General features: G+C 43.7%; 2 protein-coding genes across 4 annotated transcripts in view; both read right to left on the bottom strand.

The window, feature by feature from the left end:
• IL16 (interleukin 16) overlaps positions 1-2491 on the bottom strand; it is a 64428-nt gene extending 61937 nt beyond the window's left edge. Inside the window, exon 1 of the mRNA XM_058155839.1 lies at positions 2081-2491. The gene's annotated coding sequence lies outside the window, so the exon portion shown is untranslated. The remainder of the gene's footprint in view (positions 1-2080) is intronic.
• Positions 2492-6750: 4259 nt separating this feature from the next.
• CFAP161 (cilia and flagella associated protein 161) lies at positions 6751-18131 on the bottom strand. 3 transcript variants are annotated; one of them, XR_009151986.1, is made up of 8 exons: positions 17810-18131; positions 15524-15613; positions 14873-15111; positions 12010-12094; positions 10696-10840; positions 9504-9577; positions 8998-9313; positions 6751-7572 (listed from the first exon to the last, which is right to left on the bottom strand). XR_009151986.1 is itself a non-coding variant. In XM_058155772.1 (7 exons), exons 1-7 carry the CDS (start codon positions 17897-17899, stop codon positions 9130-9132), a joined length of 921 nt encoding a protein of 306 aa, XP_058011755.1. In that variant the 5' UTR covers positions 17900-18120; the 3' UTR covers positions 8997-9129. The 3 variants fall into 3 exon arrangements, 1 of the variants encoding a protein (XP_058011755.1); XR_009151985.1 differs by having other exon boundaries at positions 10682-10840; positions 17810-18120; XM_058155772.1 differs by lacking the exon at positions 6751-7572 and having other exon boundaries at positions 8997-9313; positions 10682-10840; positions 17810-18120.
• Between the last annotated feature and the right edge of the window lie 1516 nt (positions 18132-19647).

Here is a 19647-nt window from a genome sequence, read left to right as displayed (position 1 = left end):
GTCATAATAATGATAGCATGACAGATGACAGATGAGATTGATAATACAGCCATACTACATGGGCAAATATACTTAGACATAAAACAGTATTGTAGGAATTAATGAAGGAAAAATTAATGGGGAAATTGGTATCGATTCTCCAAATGCTTACTTGCTGATTTTTTTTCATTCAGATTCTTTGGAGATTATTAAGCGATCTAATTACAGGATAGGAGCAAGACTCTTTATCTTTGGGAATTACCTGCCGCTTTGGAAAAGCTTTTGTGGATGCCGCACAGTTTAGCATATCTGGATAAGGAGAGTTTATGTAGAGTTTATGAAAGCATATTTGTTTCTGTCATAATTAGAGTGTACTAGACCTGGGGTCTCCAACCTTGACATCTTTAAACTTGGAGGACTTCAACTCGTAGCCAAGATACTCTCAACCTTACATGGGAAAAGACCTGAACAGGCCAAGACCTACATACCTATACCCATGAAAAGTTATGAATGAAAATATATATAACATTGCTCCTAGAAGCACGAAGCTGATAACACCAGCCTGAAGATGACGAACGAGACTTCGTCGAAACGTCGCCAAGACACTTCCAATTTTAAAAGGTTCTGGCAATCAGGCAACTCAGCTGGGATTGTCAGAACCCTTTAAAAGCTTTTAAAAGGCTCCTCTGGCGATCCCAGCTGAGTTGCCTTGTCATCAGAGGCTTTTAAAAGCATTTTTTTTCTGCCGAAGAGGTTGTAGAAAAAATGTTTTTAAAAGTAAAAAAAAAAAAGTTGGCCACGTCCACCCAGTCACATTACCCCACCACCAAGCCACGCCCACAGAACTAATAGTAACAAATTTTACATTTCATCTCCGATATGTATGTGTGTGTATGTGTGTGTGTTTGTGTGTATACTCTTTTTTCAGTTATGTTTGTGAAAACTCTATATTGGGTTTGTGGAAGAAAGGAAACTTCTCCTATTTATATAGTAGGAGAATATATATTGTATAGTCCTCGACTTACAACGGTTCATTTAGTGAACGTTCAAAATAACAATGGCATTGGGAAAAAAGTGACTGGTTTTCATAAAAGCCATTGCAGCATCCCCATGGTCACATGATCAAAATTCAGATGCTTGGCAACTGACTCATATTTATGATGGTCGCAGTGTCCCGGGTCATGAGATCACCTTTTGCGACCATCTGATAAGCAAAGTCAATGGGGAAGCCAAATTCACTTAACAACCATATCACTAACTTAACAATGGCACTGGTTCACTTAACAACTGTGGCAAGAAAGGTCACTAAAAATGGGGCAAAATTCACTTAACAACTGTCTCATACAGCAACAGAAATTTTGGACTCAATTGTGCTCCTATGTGGAGGAGTACTTACATTAAAAATTCCTTGAAATCAATACAAATTTTTCAAGTTCTGTTGCAGGTTCTCTCTAATAGTTGCTTATGTGAGAGGAATGCAAAGGCTGTAGAATCTCAAAGGAAGAAGGAGGAGGAGGAGGAGGAGGAGGAGGAGGGGGAGGAGGAGGAGGAGGAGGAGGAGAAGAAGAAGAAGAAGAAGAAGAAGAAGAAGAAGAAGAAGAAGAAGAAGAAGAAGAAGAAGAAGAAGAAGAAGAAGAAGAAGAAGAAGAAGAAGAAGAAGAAGAAACATCTTCAAAAGAAAAAACAAGAAAGTCCAGTTGCCTCCTGAAAAAGCACCTTTGGGACAACCATGAACTGGGAATCTCTACAGACTTTTAAATCTCAAACAATATAACACTTCTGAAACAAACTTGAAATTTTGCTTCCTAAGCCATCTGCATGTGAGAACACACAGAGAGACACGAAGAACCAGAATAGAGCCAACTCCGAAAGAGTTTCTGTAGCAAAAAGAAACATTAGTCGGGCGGTATAACTTATTACATTTCTCGCAGTAAACTCAGTTAGCAAACACACCATGACTGAGTGTGAGAGCTGAATCGGTGAATCTCATATCACGTACATTGAAAATGCCGATTTAGATGCTGAGCAATAACATCTCCCCCTTATTCCAATATTGGAGAAAAGTTTGCAAGCTGAGCCACCTAGGAAATAAACCGCTTACCTGGAAATCCCGTGATCAGATTTTCAGGGAAGGATGGACCTCTTGAAAGGACTATCGTTTGTGCTATGGATGGATTGCTGATAGCTAATGAGATGAAGCTAAGAGTCCAGCCTTGGTCATCTCATTTTTCACAAAAATAGTCTCTATAATTTGGCGAGCTTGAAGCACATTCCCGTGTTTTGCCACTTAACCCGAAAACATCAGCATTCAACACCCAAGTGCCTCCATGTCAGCTGATGTTATCTTCCTGAAGACTAGGAGGCAGAAGAATGAGAGAAGATCAGGCATGACTTCGTGTATATATAGAGGGTTTCAGAGGAGCAGGAACTCCAGTAGTTTTCATAACTCATAAAAAGAAACACCAAGTTAGAGCTAGAAGTCAATAATTGCATAAATGTAGCTATACATAAATAGCACTCTTCTTTTTTTTTTAAAGTGAGATTTGTGTGTGTGTGTGTGTGTGTGTATGTATGTGTGGCCTTTATTTGTGCCCCCCCCCGGTGCTGAATTAGCATTCAGTTCCAAATCCTCGTTTTATTGCAAAAAGGAGGGGGAGAGCCAAAAAACAATACCACCCACCATACCCTAAACGGACTCATTGCCTACTGTGGAACGAGAACAGTTTTCAGTCCGATTTGTGTCTTTATAGAATGGGTCGTTCTTGAAAGCTAAACAGCTCGCTTGTCGTTGGGCAAGAGGCGTAATGTTCGGCATAAATCAACGTTGCCGACTCGAGTTGGACTTTAGGGAGAAGTGGAGGGGGGGGGGAAACGCTTCCCGATGCTTGAATGTGCGTGTGTATGCATGATGAATGAATTCTTTGTTCAGAAAAAAATATATATAATTGCTTGCAGGAGTAGACTGAGAAGGCTTCGGCTCTCTTTCTCCCTCTTACACACAGAGTGATGCACTGTGCAAATGACCAATCTCCCTCTCCTTGCAATTATTCTATGTTACGAAAACCTCTTTTCCTTGGGTCAGCCCTACAATAAGTCAGGGCGTCATCTCAGGGTCCATTTCAAGGGCTACTTGAGTGGGAATAGAATAGAGCTGTGATGGCAAACCTATGGTACGTGTACCAGAGGTGGCACGCAGCACCCTCTCTGATGGCGCGCGAGCCGTTGCCCCAGTTCAGTTCTGCTGCGCATGTGTGCGCGCCTCCCACCAGCCAGATGGTCTTTGGGTCTCTGCCATGCATGCATGGGGCGGGGCGTTGGGGGGGGGCCGTGGGCGCATGCATGGTGGGGCGCGTACGGTTTGTGTGTGCACATGCACGGGGGCGGGGTGATTGTCCGAGCCTTTTTTTTACTTTTAAAAGCAGTTTTTTACAACCTATTTGGGGAAATAGGTAGTAAAAAATGCTTTTAAAAGGTAAAAAAAAAGGCTCCTACGATCACGCACCACAGCTGATCACCCCCCCTCCACATGCACTGTTCTACTTCCTTCCCATGCCTCCTTTTGGCGTGCACTGAACATGCACGTATGCGCACCTCACATTTGGTGCGTGGCGCATACGTGCACACAGTGCGCGTTTGATGCAAAGAGTGCATGCGCAGCCACCAAACTGGTAAGTGAACCAGTTCAGATTTCACCCCTGGTTACTACCAAGACTTTTTAAAAGAGGAAACAGAGAAAGCTTATGTACGTAAGTGTTATTTCACCTTTGAAAAACGTGCATGCCCAATTTTCAGTCCTTTGTGAGTTCAGAAGAATCTCTCCCGGGAGTTTGTGGGGACAGCTCCAATAAAGATTGTAGGAGTCAACCATACTTGGCTGCAAGATCTTGTGGTGGGGTTCACTGCAACTTTGGTGGTTCCCCCTGTTCTGAAAGTGGCAGGAGGTGCAAATTGGGAATTCTCAATTCCCTCCACGCAGATATTCAGTGCAAAGTAGAAACCAAGTGGCTTGTGAAGCGCCTGGGGCTGTGTTTCTTCACCTTGGCAGCTTGAAGATGTGTGGACAGCATGCTGGCCAGGGAATTCTGGGAATTGAAGTCCACGTATCATCCAAGCTGCCAAGGTTGAGAAACACTAGTCTGGCTTCAAAAGTGGGAATGAATGGAAAGAAAAACGTATCTGTCAAATGATAATTATGTGAACAATGGTTACCTGTTAATTTTGGGATGCTCGTTATGGGTTTCAACCCATCAGTGTTTCCCTCAACTGGGACAACCCCCTGCTGAAAATGTTTTAGGTTGGATTCCTATGTTGAACGTAGGAGGTTAGACTGGATGCGCTGGAATAACTAGATGGCTTCTTGCCAACTCTATGCTACATGAACAACTCTTAAACTGCAATTGCTTTAAGGAAGTCAGTTGAGCTGATGGAGTTTTCAGGCTGCTGATGCTACTGCTGGGGTCCATTCTTAAGTATTCTTTGCTGTATATCGGGCAGTTATCATTGTTGTTTATCTTGAAAGCTCCAAAATAGAGTGAATTAGACCCAAATTTTCGGGACTTTTATAAATACAGAGCACAGAATAAAAGAGTTGGAAGGGACCGTGGAGACTCTATAACATTTCAGACAGATAGCCGTCCAATCTTTTCTTGAAATGCTCCAAGGATGTAGTGCCCATAATTTGAGGCAAGCCGTTCCACTATTTAATTGTTCTCATTGACGGCAAAGTTTTTTTTAATTCTAGGCTGGCTCTCTCTTTGGTTAGCTTCCATTTCTTCTTGTCTTGCCCTCAGGTCAGGGGTGAAATCCAAAATTTTTCCCTACCGGTTCTGTGGGTGTGGCTTGGTGGGCATGGCAGGGGAAGGATATTGCCAAATCTCCATTCCCTCCCCTCCTGGGGGAAGGATTTTGCAAAATTTCCATTCCCACCACACTCTGGGGCCAGCCAGAGGTGGTATTTGCCGGTTCTCTGAATTATTCAAAATTTCTGCTACCGGTTCTACAGAACCTGTTAGAACCTGCTGGATTTCACCCCTACCTCAGGTTTTTTTGGAGAAAAACCCCCTCATCTCTGTGACATCCCCTCAAATATTGGAAGACTGCTATGATGTCCTTCCCTTCATTAAACCAGTCATTCTCAGTTCCCACAACCATTCACTGTGCGGTTTAGCCTCCAGTCCCCTAACCATCTTTGCTCTTCTCTACACTCTTTCTAAAGTCTCAGCATCTTTTTTTGTGTGTCATGGTGACCAAAACTGGACAACTGGTAAGTATTCCAAGTGTGGAGTACTGTGTGATAATGGTTGCTTTGCCTTCACTACAGAACTCTACGATGATGGTCCTTTTCTTCTGCACCTGCTCATCAAGGATGGACAAGTCAAGACCGAAACATCTACTCTGGGGGTGGGGGCGGAATAGAAGAGCATGCCAAGTCTTTCTCAGATGGAGAGCCAGAACAAATGGTGTACTCAGATCCGCCTTGCAATTCTTCACATGTTTTCATCCTCCCATGAAAGAGGCTTTTGTGTTCCCACCTTATTCGGGGGTTGTTTGAACATTTCTGAACGATTCTTTCTTGGTGATTTTCAGCTGACTTCTTTGCTGTAGGTGGTGAAGTGTGTGACTATGGCCATTATTTTCCGCGATATATTTTTTCCTCACTCTGTAGCAGAGGTGAAATGCTCCCGATTCAGACCGGATCGGCTGATCCGGTAGCAATGGCGGTGGGTGGTTTGGAGAACCGATAGCAAAAATCCCTGCCTCCCCCCCATATCCAGCTGAGCCACGCGATCGTCAGAGCCTTTTTTTTTTACTTTTAAAAGCATTTTTTTAACAACCTCTTCAGCCCAGTATATATAAGCATAAGCATGTAATAACTATACAATATATAAGCAAATATATAAGTATGAGTATGTAATAACTATATTAATTGGATATAAAGAAAGGAAACAATAGGACAGGAATGGTAGGCACTCTTGTGCTCTTATGCATGCCCCTTACAGACCTCTTAGGAATGGGGTGAGGTCAATAGTAGATAGTTTTTGGTTAAAGCTTTGGGGATTTTGGGAAGAGATCACAGAGTCAGGTAGTGTATTCCAAAGCATTAACAACTCTGTTACTGAAGTCATTTTTTCTGCAATCAAGATTGGAGCGGTTCACATTAAGCTTAAATCTATTTTGTGCTCGTGTATTGTTGCAATTGAAGCTGAAGTAGTCTTCGACAGGAAGGACATTGTAATAGATGATAAAAGCTGACTGAGGAACTCTGGGAGTTCAAGTCCACAAGTCTTAAAAGAGCCAAGTTTGCAGACCCTTGCCCTAGCCCTTTACATGAAACAGCACAATTTAAATAGTGAAGCAGTCACCCTCTGCTTTTCATAAAACCTCTGCATTTGGCTACTGCAAAGAGCTTTTCTCCCCATTGGGACCGAGGGCTGCGGACTTCAATGCTGCTTTTTGGGAAGAGAAGCGAATGACTTCTGCCAATGGGGCACATCCAGAGGGAGTAAGCCAAACAGTCCCTCGCGCAGAAATCCTGATAAGCTGCATTGAACCTTGTTGTGGGTGGTCCAGCTTTGTTCCGTTTTCTTCCAAGTTTCCATGTGTGGCAGGGGGTATCTCTTGACATAAGTCAGCAAGACCACTACTCTCTTTCCCCCCCTCACACACACCCCCTCCCGATACTTTCTGCAAACACAAAGCAGGAATGCGTCTGCCTAAATTCACCCTCAAAAAAATATAGCTCATCCTTCAACAGCCATGCCAGAAAGTAAATGCTTTCCAGGTTTTTTTATTTTTGAATGAATCATTTACGGAAGAGGCCTCCAAGTTCAGAAAAGACTGAGAGAAGCTTTCCTCCAACAGCTTCTCGCTTCCCCCACTCCAGACTCCTTGGCCACTTGTGGGTTTTTCGGTCCAAGACGGAAATGTTGGCTTTAGAAGATCTCAGAGACAGAGAGCATAGACAGCCACAGACTTCTTTCAGGTATGTTCCTTGAGGCATGTTTCTGGAATTTTTATCTGAAAAAATTTCTATCCAGTCCTTCCAGGGCTGACAACACAACCGCCCAGGAGAGCTGACAAAATTCCAGGGGAAATGTAAAACAGTTAAAAAAGGGGGGAGACAAAACCGAAATAAAAAATATTACAGAAAAGAAGATTGTGGTTGGAGCAGGTCACGTGCCATCACAATGGCCTTGGCCTATAGAACAGTGGTCTCCAAACTTGGCCACTTTAAGACTTGTGGACTTCAACTTCCAGAATCCCTCAGCCAGCCATGCTGGCTAGGGAATTCTGGGAGTTGAAGTGTACAAGTCTTAAAAGTGGCCAAGTTTGGAGACCTGGCTGAGGAATTCTGGGAGTTGAAGTCCACAAGTAGAACGAAAGCCTTCCTAAGAAAGGAATGAGTGGAGAATGGTTCAGCTGCTTTCCTGAGGCAGGGAGTTCCACATCTTTTCCTCTTTTTTTTTTTTTTGACAGCAAGGCAGATGATTGACATGAGTAAAAGGGGGATGGGTAGGGTTCTTCTGTTTCCATGAATTCTGTCCTGGAATATTCCTCCAAACATTTGTCTTTCTAAACTGCTTTGTTTTCCTGCTATGAAGAAAAACAAGAAGGATATACAGTAAGCATCCTTTCCATTGCTAATTCATTTCTATAAATATTTCCACCATCCCCACTCCTTCCTGCCAAAATGGCTGGCAGCCCAGGGGTGGGACAGAGAAACACACTGTTTTTAAGTTTCGTGGCCCTTCTCCAATGGATCACTCTCTAGCAGGGGTGATATGCTCCCGGTTCGGACCAGATCGGCCGATTCGGTAGCGATGGCGGCGGGCGGTTCAGAGAATTGATAGCAAAAATCCCTCCTCCCCCCCCGCCCATGCCCAGTTGCCAGCTTCCCCGCTTGCTGCTTCTTTTAAAAAATGCTTTTAAAAGGTAAAAAAAAGAGGTTCTGACGATCACAGCTGAGCCGCGGGATTGTCAGAGCCTTTTTTTTTCTTTTAAAAGCATTTTTTACAACCTATTCAGCCAAATGAGTTGTAAAAAAATGTTTTTAAAAGTAAAAAGAAAAAAGATTGCGTGCCACAGCTAATCACCCCACTCCACCCCCGTGCGCTGTTCTACTTACCCCATGCCTCCTTTTGGCATGCATTGTGCACGCACGCACATCTTGCATTTGGTGCGTGGTACATACTGGTACGTACATATACCATGTACGTGGTACATACAGCCAGCGAACCGGTAGTAAACCAGTTCATATTTCACCATCTCTAGATATGGTTGGACAACCATTCCCAGAATTCCCTGTATTTTCTGGTGGGGAATTATGGGAGCTTTAGTACCAACAAGTCTAGAAGCTGCCCAATATAGAGAAAACCTGCTGTAAAGGTAAAGGTTCCCCTCACACATATGTGCTATTTGTTCCCGACTCTAGGGGGCGGTGCTCATCTCCGTCTCGGTGGTCATGTGGCCGGCATGACTCAATGCCAAAGGCGCACAGAACACTGTTACCTTCCCACCAAAGGTGGTCCCTATTTTTCTACTTGCATTTTTTATGTGCTTTCGAACTGCTAGGTTGGCAGAAGCTGGGACAAATAATGGGAGCTCACCCCATTACGCGGCGCTAGGGATTCGAACCGCTGAACTGCCGACCTTTCGATCGACAAGCTCAGTGTCTTAGCTGCTGAGCCACCCTTTGAGCCACCAACACATCAAGAAGCTGTGAGAAAGATATATAGAAAGATATAGAGAGAGAAAGTCTGCTGTAATTAGAGTAAAATAAACATTCTTAAAAAGAGAGGGAGGGAGGGAGGGAGGAGGGAGGGAGGGAGGGGGGGAGAGAGAGGGAGAGGGAGAGAGAGAGAGAGAGAGAATATTTTCTTATAGAGTGATGCTGCCATCCTGTGGTCAAAATGAAAGAAGGTTGAAGTTAGAGAATTGTTTTTATCATCGTTTTATTCAAGATTCAATCACTGATTTTGAAAGTGATTCAGTTTACGCTGCTATGGTGTTTCGATATACCTTTAATCCCTCCTTCGTTCTCCTCCTCCTCCTCCTCTTCTTCTTCATCATCATCATCATCATGCTGTTAGTTTCTTCTCCTGTTTTTCTTTCACGAAAGCCGGAAGTTTAACTGTCCATTCCAAGGATTTTTCATAGGCATTCCCTATTTTGTGCTCTAGTCTCCTCTGACGGAGGCTTTGGCCTATTAAACATGGTCGTCGAATCATCGCTAGGATTCCCCGTGACTATTAACCAGTGGTTCTTGCTCTCTTCAGCTTTGTGGGAATCCAGATAGGTGTGGCAGTTGATTTCGCATTCTTTCCCAAAATATGTCCTTGAGAAAGAGAAACAAGACAAAGAAGAGGGGGGGGGGGGGAGACCAAAAAAAAAAACAAAAACTAAACAGAAACTCCAAAACAGCCTTTCCAAAACTGGCTTCGGGGCTTTCTGGCCCTGATCACCAGAAAGAATTAAAGCTAGTTTAAATGTGGGTTGTAGATCTGGAGATGCCTGCTGGGGCTCACCTTATCCAGAAGGTCCTGGGAACTGCGAGTGCCTGATTTGTATGGGTGTGAACGATGACAACTTTTGTATTTGCCTACAAAAAAAAAAAAAAAGGAAAAAGAATAAGGAGGCTTTAAATGTCCATATTTCAATTGCTTATTTCAGTCAATTATACTGGCCCAAAATTCTCAAGCAGAGAATGTAAAATAAAACATATTTCCTATTAAACAGGTTTTGCATTCAAGCATACGTAGTCTAGGGACACGGTGGCTCAGTGGCTAAGGCGCTAAGCTTGTCGATCGAAAAGTCGGCACTTCAGCAGTTCGAATCCCTAATGCTGCATAATGGGGTGAGCTCCCGTTACTTGTCCCAGCTTCTGCCAACCTAGCAGTTCGAAAGCACAAAAAAAATGCAAGTAGAAAAATAGGGACCACCTTTGGTGGGAAGGTAACAGCGTTCCGTGTGCCTTTGGCGTTGAGTCATGCCGGCCACATGACCACGGAGACGTCTTCGGACAGCGCTGGCTCTTCGGCTTTGAAACAGAGATGAGCACCGCCCCCTAGAGTCGGGAACGACTCGCACATATGTGCATGGGGAACCTTTACCTTTTATACATAGTCCTCGACATACAACGGGTCGCTTAGCAACTGCTTGCAGTTATAGTGGAGTCCCTCCCCCAGTGTATTGTGACTGCATTTAGGCACTTGGCAACCAGCCTGCATTTACAGCTGTTTGCCACGCCCCACAGTGTCACACAATTGTGATTTGTGACATTTTTTTACGTATCCAGCCCAGCAGCCGTAGTTTGGGGATCCCTGATTTAGGGCAATATAAAAAATGCAAATGATTTTTCTGCGGACCACTAAAATTTTCTCGCAGCCCACCAGCGATCCACAGACCACCAATTGGTGACTACTGGATTAGAAGACCTTCAAGGTCCCTTCCAGCTCTGTTATTCTATATTCTGTTTCTTCGTTTTTCCTTGAAGACGTTTCACTTCTCATCCAAGCAGCTTCTTCAGTTCAGTTCCAGGACTGAAAAAGCTTCTTGGATGAGAAGTGAAAAGCCTTCAAGGAAAAATGAAGAAACTTGAGTTGCCTTTTGGAAAAAGGACCTTTGGGAAGTTCAGGAAGGCTTCCCTTAAAGCTTCCTCTCCCACACTCACATTCTCTCTTTACAAATACAGATGTTTTCTTACAGGGATTGGCAAACCTTCATATTCCATGCGTAACTGTGGATCCAAGAAGATAATTTGCCAGGAACACAGGTAGGAAAGTTCATCTGTCATGAAGACAGGCTGGAGAGAAGATTTCTTGGCCATATTCTGAAACGATTTGTGGTCGCTGGACATAAACAGCTGGAAACGTAGACACAAAGGAGTGATTTGTTTGGAAATTAGATAACCATCATTGAAGATTGACAGAAAACAAAGGGGGGGAAATTAACAGTACGTTTACTGTTCCCTATGATCAGTGGTTGCCTTCTCCCATTTGCAAATTTGAGGCCGAACATATGGAGGACGGATCTGTATAGTTTCACAGACTGGGAGAAGACACAGAAACATAACTATATTGAACCAAAAGCTGGGATTCTTGCCAAAGTTACAGTGAGCTACAGGTTGTGCTTGGGATCATCTCCTTTTAATGACCCCATAATCCCTTGCGGCGTGGAGTCTGGGCAACTGAATGGAGCAGAGTGTTTACTGGCCGAATGCCCTTCCTGTCACCAATGCGGAGTTTTTTTCAGCAGATATACCGTATTTTTTGGTGTATAAGACGCACTTCCCCCACCCCCAAAAAAAGTGGATGGAAATGTGAGTCTTATAGAGCGAATGTTGTTGAAGTCCCGCCCACCCACCGGCCCCCACTCTTCGGCCACTGCCTCCCAGCAATTTGCCTCCTTGCAGCAAACAGCAAACAGCCTGGTTAGCTTCAACACAGCCTAATTTAGCACAAGCAGCTGATTGGTGGTTGGATCTGCCTCCCGGAATACTGCCTATCAGCTGTTCCAGGCTGCGGAGATCGCCGCTGCCATCACCACCCATCATCGCCACCTATCGCCGCCTCCTCACAACCCAATTTCGGCCTCCGTGCGTCCCATTTTTAGCCCGTTCCAGGTGGCGGGGATCCGAAAATGGGCCACACGAAGGCCGAAAACGGGGCAGGTGGAAGCCGAAAACGGGACACGCGGACGCCAAAAATGGGGTGTGCGGAGGCAGCGAAAATTTGAAATTGAACAACAGGATCCACTCAGGGACATCTGTAGCGAAGGGGAGGTTTTTTTTTTAAAAAAAAGAGATCAAGATACAGCAATGCATCTTGGATTATAACTCTGAACTGGATTAGGGATGATATAAAAGTTGGAAAGTGTTTCTTAGGTGGTTTTATTCTATATCAGATTATTTTTTAATTAGGCCTGTCTAACTAGACATCGGTTTTCTGGACAAATGCATTTTCTATTAGCTCCTCTCAAAATGGTTTTCTTTGGAATGAAACATTGGACTTTGTGTTGTTATTTATCACTAACCATTTTATCCTGAAATCCACCAGCTGTTCCTAGGCCAAAATTCTGCCCAAATCTAACAGGTTCCCCCATGGCTTCTCCTTCGAGGCTATAATAAGGAGAAAAATATCAGTGCAACACAACGCAATACAATAGTTTACTTTGAAGCAAGTCCTTTAATCCTCTATACAGAAAATGTTTTTTCCCTGGGAGTCTAACTAAAAGGGGGGAAAGGAGTCACTTGTTCCTAAAAGCTTCCAGTTCGATTTTTCACAGGGAGAAAGAGAATTTCTGGGAAGAAAAGGTAAAAAGAAAAGATTTTCAAGGTATTTCAGGCCGCCAACATGGCATTTTTTTATAAATTTATTTTCAACATATACAGCAATAAAAGGCTATGAAGCAGCCACTAAAAACCAGCGAAGTTTGTGTGTGTGTGTATGTGTGTGTGTGTGTGTGAGAGAGAGAGAGAGAGAGAGAGAGAGAGGGAGGGAGAGAGAGAGAGGGAGAGAGGGAGAGGGAGGGAGGGAGAGACACAGAGAGAGACAGAGAGAGAGAGAGACACAGAGAGAGGGGAAGAGGGAGGGCCTCTGGTGGCTCAGACTGGTAAGACAGTCTGTTATTAACAGCAGCTGCTTGCAATTATTGCAGGTTCAAGTCCCACCAGGCCCAAGGTTGACTCAGCCTTCCATCCTTTATAAGGTAGGTAAAATGAGGACCCAGATTGTTGGGGGCAATAAGTTGACTTTGTATATAATATACAAATGGATGAAGACTATTGCTTAACATAGTGTAAGCCGCCCTGAGTCTTTGGAGAAGGGCGGGATATAAATGCAAATAAAAAAAAAAGGGGGAGAGAGACAGACAGAGTGGGAGGGAGAGACAGAGAGAGACACAGAGAGAGAGAGAGAGAGAGGGAGGGAGGGAGAGAGACAGAGAGAGAGAGGGAGGGAGAGAGACAGACAGAGAGGGAGGGAGGGAGACACAGAGAGAGACACAGAGAGAGACAAACACAGAGAGACGGGGAGAAAGAGGGAGGAAGGGAGAGAGACAGAGTGGGAGAGAGAGGGGGGAAAGGCAGAGAGAGAGGGAGGGAGAGAGAATTGATTTTAAACTGGAACATCCATTGAAAATGATAAAATTACAGTAACAGTACAGTAACAAGCACTCATCAAGGAGTAAAAAGACCTGGAATCCAATCTCCAGTCAGTGGTTAAGGATTTCATTTCTAACTCAAGAGACGATTCCAAGTAATGGATGGGAAAACATTCTGAACTGAAAACTTGGGGGGAAAAGCTGCCACTCAGAGATGGCAGGGAGGTTGCTTCATCATTAAATGTTTTCCTACATTTGCGTCATACACAGTCCGACAACTTTAAGAGCAGAAATGAACAGAAGGACTGTCCATCAAATAGGTGAGGCCATATAACATGCAGGGCAGGTTTTGGAGGAAGAATTTTGGAGGAAATTTTTGTTTTCTAACTCTGCTGTGCCAAATTTAGGATTCAGGCTATGAACTCAAGTCAGTGTGTCCCATCTCAAGATGGTAGGAAATGGTGTTCTCAATTTTTAGCAATTGTGACCAGATGCTTGGGTTGCCCTAAGGCAGGAGTCTGCAAACTTGGCTCTTTTAAGACTTGTGGACTTCAACTCCCAGAGTTGAAAGCCAGAGCAAGGCTGGCTGAGGATCTCTGAGAGTTGGAAGTCCACAAGTCTTAAATGATTCAAGTTTGCAGACCTCTGCCCTAGGTGGCTGAGTGGCTAAAATGCTCAGCTTGTCGATCAGAAAGGTCAGCGGTTCGAATCCCTAGTATAGGTCTGCTGCGTGAACAGCGGGTCGGGACTAGATGACCTCCAAGGTCCCTTCCAATTCTGTTACTGTTACCCTGCCCTAAGGAAATTGGAAGGCTGCAGGTCCTGAGAATCACATGTTGCCCACCTCTGACTTCTTGTTTTAAGGCCATATGTGACCTTCTGGCTAATTTCATGTGGCTCTCAGGCCAATTGCAAACAGGGTAAGCGTTCAGCTAGGACCATAGATAAAGAGGTCCTTAGAAGAGATGTGTATGTGTGTTGTGTCTTGCCCGCTCTCACCGCAGCCGGGGTCTTCTTATCTGCTTCCGAACGCTGAGGAATGTCCTAGTATGCCTGCCGGCCCCAGCCCTGGCTCCATGCCCAGACAGGCTGAGGAGGAGGGGGCACCTCCCGGCCCCAGCTCTGGCTCCATGCCCAGACAGGCTGAAGAGGAGGAAGTATCTCCAGCCTCCAGCTCTGGCTCCATGCCCAGGCAAACGGAGTAACTAGACCCCTCCCACTTCTCCACAGCATGTGAGCCTGAGGGAGGTCAATTACCAACAGCTGCCGACTGGAGTGACCCTTGCTTCAGAAGAATTGATAGGCGGCGGCGTCAGAAGGAAGGGAGGGGCAGGCCTGGATAAGTGCTGAGTCATTGAGCCACACCCCATGGCCTATATAAAGGATCTGCTTTCTGGCAGTCTCTGAGTCAGGCAAAGTTGAACATATCTTGCTGAAGTCACTTTCTGGTCTCCTGCCTGCCTTGAGGACTTTGCTAGGACTTTGGCAGAGCTGCAGAGGCACGCCTGATTCGGATTTCCCTGACCCGGCCATCAGCGGAGGAGTGGGACACGACAATGTGTGTGTCAAGAGAGAATGTGTGTCCCCACTCACTTTTGGTTTTATTTAACACTTCCTTCTGGCCCTGTTAACCCTACCAGCTGCACTCGGTGTGACATCATCATCGTGGCTCCTCCCACAATGACATCAGGGCCCCATCCATTATTTCATCCCTTTCCCGCTCAACTATTTCACCCAGCTTGGTCCCCATCTTATGGCTAAATCTTTTCTTTTTTTTTTTGCCGGAGAGTCCCACCTTAAAATCCGAAATGCATTCCGCCCAATGGGGTTCACGTGTTCGATTGCACTCAAGTCACATGGAGCTGACAAATTATCACCAGTGTACAGAGTCGATATATCGGGATTCACAGCCAAGGACAGATTTCCACCCATAATGAGAGCTTTTTCCTCTGGGAGCCTGACGATGTTGAGGTTCAGAAATAGAACCGTGTCTCCAAAATGAATATACCCATCTTTTGAAATGGAAAGCTGCTCCTGTTTGTGAGAAGAGAAAGGAAGACGGTAAGTGTGCACAATTCCCCTTTATCTTTCCCACAATAACAATAGCACTTAGACTTACATACCACTTTACAGCCCTCTCTAAGCGGTTTTTACAGAGTCATCCTATTGCCCCCAATAATTTGGGTCCTCATTTTACCCACCTCGGAAGGATGGAAGGCTGAGTCAACCTTGAGCCTGGTGAGATTGGAACTGCTAAATTTGCAGTCAGCCGGCAGTCAGCAGAAGTAGCCTGCAGTACTGCACTCTAACCACTGCACCACCAAGGCTCTTAACATGGTTGTTAAGTGAACTAACTTCCCCACGGCTGGAGTAAATGAGTAGGGAACAAAATGCAAGTATTCTAGAGAATTAGGAGAACCCTCAAATGTGTTTTGTGATGCAATACCTTCTTGTAAAGCGAATCTTTCAGTCTTCGTGATTTCTGGATTAGCAGTTCCCCATTTTCTCTTTTATATAAAAAATCTTTCAATGATTCCTATTTTTAAAAGGAAAAAAAAAAGAGCTTAATTTAGAATTTAATATGCATCCTGTATATTACTGCAGCATGATCAGGTGTATACAATCTCCCTCCTTAGGAAATTCTCCCCAAATGGCTAAACCCCATCCAAAGAATGAAAACAAGGGCATTAAAAAAACTATGAAAAGGTTCCCCCACTGTTGGAAGTAAAAATCCACCCCTCTCCTAGAAAAATGAAATATTTTAGGATATACTAAAAAGGCAGACTATTTCTCCCTAAAAGGGAGGCAGAAACTCATTCCCCTCCACCTCTAGAAAAAGTGCAGAGAAGAGCAACCAGGATGATTAGGGGACTGGATGCTAAAACATACGAAGAACGGTTGCAGGACCTGGGCATGGCTAGTCTAGGGAAGAGAAGGACCGAGGGAAACAGGATAGCAGTTTTCCAATATTTGAGGGGCTGCCACAGAGAGGAGGGGGGGGTCAAGCTATTTTCCAAAGCACCTGAAAGACAGACAAGGAATAATGGATGGAAACTGACCAAGGAGAGATTCAACCTAGAAATGAGGAGGAACTTTCTGACAGTAAGAACATTTTTTTTTTGTTTACATTTATATCCCGCCCTTCTCCGAAGACTCAGGGCGGCTTACAGTGTATAAGGCAATAGTCTCATTCTATTTGTATATTTTTTTTTACAAAGTCAACTTATTGCCCTCCCCAACAATCTGGGTCCTCATTTTACCAACCTTATAAAGGATGGAAGGCTGAGTCAACCTCGGGCCGGGCTTGAACCTGCAGTAATTGCAGGCTACTGTGTTCTAATAACAGGCTTCTTAACAGCCTGAGCTATCCCGGCCCAATCAACCAGTGGGACAGAATTTGTCTTTGGAAATTGTGGGAGCTTCATCACTTGAGATTTTCAAGAAAAGATTGGACTGCCACTTGGCAGAAATGGTGTAAGGTCCCCTGATTGAGCGGGAGTGGGTGGGTTTGGACTAGATGACCTATAAGGTCCCTTCCAACTCTGCTAATCTGTTCTGATCTGTTCTGCTTTGTCAATGGGCCATTAAGGCTTCAGCATCCCATCTGCAACACAAAGGACCATCTAGCAAGAGAAAGTCCCCACATGGCACCTGGGAAGATTACATCAGCCAGCAAGGCTAGCGATGACCTCTGGCAGCAGCCAGTCAGGATACTCTTCCTGTGCCCCAGAAAGTTCAAAGCCAGAGAGGGTATAAAACCCAGGCACTCTCAGCATCTCGGTCCTTTTCTGTTCAGGAACTCAAGGCATGTGGTCCTGTCCACCATTAAACCATCTTTCCAAACAGTCTCCAGTGTCTTTTCCCCCACATGGAACTGAACCCAGATGGACATTTCTTCCAACACCACCTATGAGGACAGAGCAAACGGGTGAAGGCAACAATATTTTATAGACAAGCCCAGTGAAGTTGTTGGAGGAATACAAGTTGCTGTAAATTCTTGTATAAAATAATCTATTGAACCAATGCAACCGAGTGGAAGGTGATACAACAGAGTCTGCCTCTTTCTAGAGGTGGCCGACGGTTCAGAAAAATACATTTTTAAAAAAGAGAGAATGCGCATGTAGTTTCTGGAATACACCAAATAATTCAGAATGAGATGGAATTTGGGTTTAAAGAAACAATGCAAGTATCAGGCTGTAGATAAAGCAAGTCACCGACTGCAAGAGTCAACCTGAATATCAGGAAAATCTAGAACTGTGGCTATCAAACCTCCCTCTCATAATGTGCTCCCTAAGTTACTTTCGAGGGGACACGGTGGCTTAGTGGGTAAGATGCTGAGATTGTTGATCGAAAGGTCAGCAGTTCAGCGGTTCGAATCCCTAGTGCCGCATAACGGGGTGAGCTCCCGTTACTTGTCCCAGCTTCTGCCAACCTAGCAGTTTGAAAGCAGGTAAAAAATGCAAGTAGAAAAAATAGGGACCACCTTTGGTGGGAAGGGAACAGCGTTCCGTGCGCCTTTGGCGTTGAGTCATGCCGGCCACATGACCACGGAGACGTCTTCGGACGGCGCTGGCTCTTCGGCTTTGAAACAGAGATGAGCACCGCCCCCTAAAGTCAGGAACGACTAGCACATATGTGCGAGGGGAACCTTTACCTTTAAGTTACTTTCGAGATTGGCGCAAAGACCAAGCATGCATGGAACAATGTAAAGGGGTGGAGAATTTTTATTTACCTCTTCTAAGCACACATCTTCAAACCAGTTACCGAGAAGCACACCTGGACTGTATATCCGGCCACTCTTACTTGTCCGGGGGTTGATCATCTGGAGCAGCTCAGAGGGGAGGGCGCCAAGATGGCTTAAAGGAAAGGACACTTTCTCGACAACCCTGCGATCAGCACAAAATAACTGATCAATGTTGAGTTTACAGGTTGCTATGGGGACCGTGAGTGGCCAGGATTGGTCTAATGGGAAAGGGCTATTAGCCAATCAGAATAGATCTGGCTAGAATGGATGAGAAAAGACGTGAGAATTTATCCGCATCCTTTAAATTCCACAACGGGACTGGGGACAGTGACAAGCGAGACACAATTCTCTTGTAAAGCAAGAGAGAGAGAAAGAATGCGAAAATACGTGCTTTCTTTTGAGACATAAACACACACATGAATATTCCGGATTAAAAATAGTGAACCGTTGTTCTTCCTCATAGCTTTATAGTGAATGATATCCTGTTTTTGACGGAGGCAATGTTTTTTTTATAAAAATAAATAAAATAAATGCTAAATAAACAAGGCAACATGTACAAGAAGAAAATCAAGGAAATGAAAGGGGAGGGAAGAAAGGGATAAGCCAAGTGCTTGTATCTCAAATTGGTTGTGTATCTCTTTCCTTTGTATAGTATTTAAGGCATCTATTGCTATGTAAAGGGGAAAAAACCCTCCCTTTTTATGATCCTATAATCACTTAATTGGGGTAAAATCGGGGCTACCAACTCTACCCCAAATTAATAATACCCTGAATTAATAATTTTTATTGATATGCAAGAAACACATAATTAAATTCAGAGAATAGGGCACTGTTAATGAATTGGCATAAAAAAAAAACAGAACGCATTCAACACAGCTATAACAACTTATCAGTCAAAGTCTTAACTTGACTGCAAATGTTTTTAACCGCCAAAGAAACAACGATGAATTTATCTTGATCTTCCTAGAGAGGATTTCCACATCTTGAAAGATGCAATAATTAAAAAAATAATTTCAAATTAGAATAGAATAGAATAGAATAGAATAGAATAGAATAGAATAGAATAGAATAGAATTCTTTATTGGCCAAGTGTGATTGGACACACAAGGAATTTGTCTTTGGTGCATACGTTCTCTGTGTACATAAAAGAAAAGATACCTTCATCAAGGTACAACATTTACAACACAATTGATGGTCAATATATCAATATAAATCATAAGGATTGCCAGCAACAAAGTTATAGTCATACAGTCATAAGTGGAAAGAGATTGGTGATGGGAACGATGACAAGATTAATAGTAGTTAATTATTAATAATTAATAATAATAATAAATTATTATTATTAATTATTATTAATAATAATTAATAATTAACCAAGATGTCTGGGTTCAAACCACCTTCACCCACCCAAAGTAGATGAAATGGTATGTATGGAAATTTTAAAAAGACATAAATAAAATACTAGCTATGAGGAAGGGAAGTAGGAACATCCAAGCTGGAAACCAAAGACGGGGATTTTATGGTATTTACACTGCCATAACGACATGATAGTGAATATTTGAATTCTCATAATTCAAATAACGGATGGTTTAATATTCCCATCAAGAACTCTGTTACAAATAAGCTTGTTTTTACTATATCCAACTTTAAAACCAATGAGTACTAAGTATAAAAACAGAACAAAGTGTGGCAGTCTAAAGAGTGACCAGTCAAATGAATATTTAGCGTGTTGTTGGTAAAGACTAATAATATATTATCTTCTAGAACTTTTTAAAGCAAATTCCTATTTATTTTAGTCATTTATTAGAGAAATGTATAATGTGCAT

The sequence above is a fragment of the Ahaetulla prasina genome, chromosome 13, assembly GCF_028640845.1.
Source record: "Ahaetulla prasina isolate Xishuangbanna chromosome 13, ASM2864084v1, whole genome shotgun sequence".
Lineage (NCBI taxonomy): Eukaryota > Metazoa > Chordata > Lepidosauria > Squamata > Colubridae > Ahaetulla > Ahaetulla prasina.
This window is presented reverse-complemented; position numbering and strand designations above follow the sequence as displayed.